The sequence below is a fragment of the Bidens hawaiensis genome, unplaced genomic scaffold, assembly GCF_021521415.1.
Source record: "Bidens hawaiensis isolate Kalapana, Puna unplaced genomic scaffold, B.hawaiensis_p1.1 tig00009425_1, whole genome shotgun sequence".
Lineage (NCBI taxonomy): Eukaryota > Viridiplantae > Streptophyta > Magnoliopsida > Asterales > Asteraceae > Bidens > Bidens hawaiensis.
This window is the reverse complement of record NW_027491697.1, coordinates 10,689-12,959: the sequence shown is the minus strand read 5'-3', so window position 1 is coordinate 12,959 and position 2,271 is coordinate 10,689. Positions and strand designations below refer to the sequence as shown.

The following is a 2,271-nucleotide window of genomic DNA, read 5'->3' as shown; positions in this document are numbered from 1 at the left end:
GCGTGTTTCCGAGTCTCATTTAAAGAGAGGAGGGGAAGGAAATGAGAAGAAAAATGTGAAGGAATCATGTTCCAGAGATTTTTTAGGAAGGAGAGAGAAAATGCTTATGAAATTTATGTTCATACCAATCCTTTCGAATTGGAGAGATTAGAAGAGAAACTATATGTGATAACATTAACTACCTATTAACTCCTAAATTATATTCTTTTTCTTCAATTTTCATTAAACTCAGGAACATGAAATGAAATGATACATTTTCCTCTCTCACTCTTTCTTTTCTCATTCAATTCTCCTTCCTTCCCCCCCCCCCATCCTCTTAAATGAAACTCGGGAACACAAATGTTTAAAGATGATTCGTTGAGGGTAATTAATTATTTCGATATATATGCTAGACCTTTTCCATCTGATTAATTTGCTTTAAAAAAAGTAGCTTTTTGTTTTGAAGATAAGAATACATTTTCTTGAACAATATAATAATATCTTCGTTAATTTCCCTGCCTTTTTCTATCCAAATAGCATTATAACCTAGTTAATAAATGATATGTTAATGATCACTAACATGAATTAAAATCATTTGTTCATATAGGGAATTTTGTTTCCGATCCCTTTCTCTCTCTGCATCGAAATAATAGAAAATATATACTCTGGAACGCTTGTAAACGAGGGAGACGTTATTGTGTAATGAGAATTGATCATGTTTTTGTTTCTTAGTTTATATGAGAAGCATAGATGAGATGTTACGAAAGAAAACTAACCATCTTAATTAACTACATTGTCCTAGGACGAAGAAGGACTTTAGTTAGTAAAACAAGCTTATTAAAACTAAATCATTTGAACAGCAAGAGTAAATATGCTGCATCTTAATGATAATATTATTATAGAACTAGGTTGGTTTTTCACAATTGAACGTCATTTGTTTGTGCCACGTGTTGCCCATAAAACCAGAAACTTTCTTCATCATCAATGGGACATGGTGGATATAGAATCCCAAGCTCAAGAAAAGGTTTCAAGAAATCATCAGGTGAGCAATTAACATTTCCCTCGAAATCTTGCAGAAATGGCTCGGTCCAAAAATCACCACCGGTTTCTCCAATCATCTGTGTAGAACATGCGTCGTCTTCCACACCGAAGCTCTTGACGTTTATGCCTGAACAATCACTATGAGAAAGTGATGAAATGGTGGATGATGATGGCAGTGGTGATGTAACAATTGGAGTGCTTTCGAGTATATTGTGAGCAGCATTGTCCAACAATGAGTCGATATTAATATCTTCATTCGTCACATCTTCCTTTCGACTACCCACTCTTAAATTGATTATTTCGGCTGGTTTTGATTTGAAGTTGGTTGAACGGTTCTTCAGGGATGAATGCCAGTGGTTTTTAATCTCGTTATCAGTTCTTCCTGGCAATTGTTTAGCAATGGTAGACCATCTGCATGTATCATGAAATCACAAGCTTTAGAAACATATTCCAACTAACCTTAAAACATTAACTTATAACTTATACATTTTAGCAAGAACAAACCTATTTCCGAGCGATTGATGCAATTCTAGTATTAGTTTGTCCTCTTCCGGACTAAAGTTTCCTCTTCTCACATTCGGTCGCAAATAGTTAATCCAACGAAGTCTACAACTCTTTCCGCATCTTGATAACCCTATAACCATTAATACATGTTAACACTAATAACTAAGGTAAAAGTTCATGTCTTTCTTAAACAACTCAACATAAATAGTTGTCTAAATTATAAACCTGCATGCTTAGGAAGTTGTCGCCAGTTCCAACAGCCATAAGCAGCAACATAATCCACCAATTTCTTGTCTTCCTCAGGTGTCCATGTTCCCTTCTTAATACCATTCTTATCACAACTTGGAGTTCTCACCATCTCTCTCTAATTTTACAAATACACACTCTTGGAAAATAATAATTGTGTGTGTGTGTGATTTTTGGATCAGATTTTGATTTCTGTGAATGTTGGTGAGGCTTTTATGGCCATGAAACACGAACAGGAAAAACGTGCATCACGAAAGGTACTAAACCTATGGTAGTGAGTATTGGCAAAATAATAAAGATGATAACGACATATTGACTTAGGGGTCCATACAAGAAAATTCTGTGAAGCAAGAATATCCACACACTGTCAAACTTTTGGCGTCACACCCCATTTTATATAATATCATGAAATAAAGCTAGCACAAATAACTAATTTGATGTAACATTCTACTTTCAGTTATTATAATAAAAATAAATTTCGTTATTTTATAGTGGGTCGTT

General features: G+C 34.4%; 1 protein-coding gene across 1 annotated transcript; it reads right to left on the bottom strand.

Annotated features, from left to right (window-relative positions):
* Positions 1–896: 896 nt before the first annotated feature.
* LOC143532254 (myb-related protein 308-like) lies at positions 897–2,066 on the bottom strand. The gene is made up of 3 exons (XM_077027352.1): positions 1,750–2,066; positions 1,525–1,654; positions 897–1,431 (listed from the first exon to the last, which is right to left on the bottom strand). The coding sequence occupies exons 1-3, from the start codon at positions 1,880–1,882 to the stop codon at positions 897–899; spliced, it is 798 nt and encodes a 265-aa protein (XP_076883467.1). The 5' UTR covers positions 1,883–2,066.
* Positions 2,067–2,271: the final 205 nt, after the last annotated feature.

Bases quoted from the DNA above. Each gene is read 5' to 3' on its own strand.
- LOC143532254 (XM_077027352.1), bottom strand. From the start codon at position 1,882: ATGGTGAGAACTCCAAGTTGTGATAAGAATGGTATTAAGAAGGGAACA. The intron at 1,655-1,749 runs GTTTATAATTTA...TAATGGTTATAG, and splicing joins ACAACTTCCTAAGCATGCAG to GGTTATCAAGATGCGGAAAG. The intron at 1,432-1,524 runs GTTTGTTCTTGC...TGATACATGCAG, and splicing joins CATCAATCGCTCGGAAATAG to ATGGTCTACCATTGCTAAAC.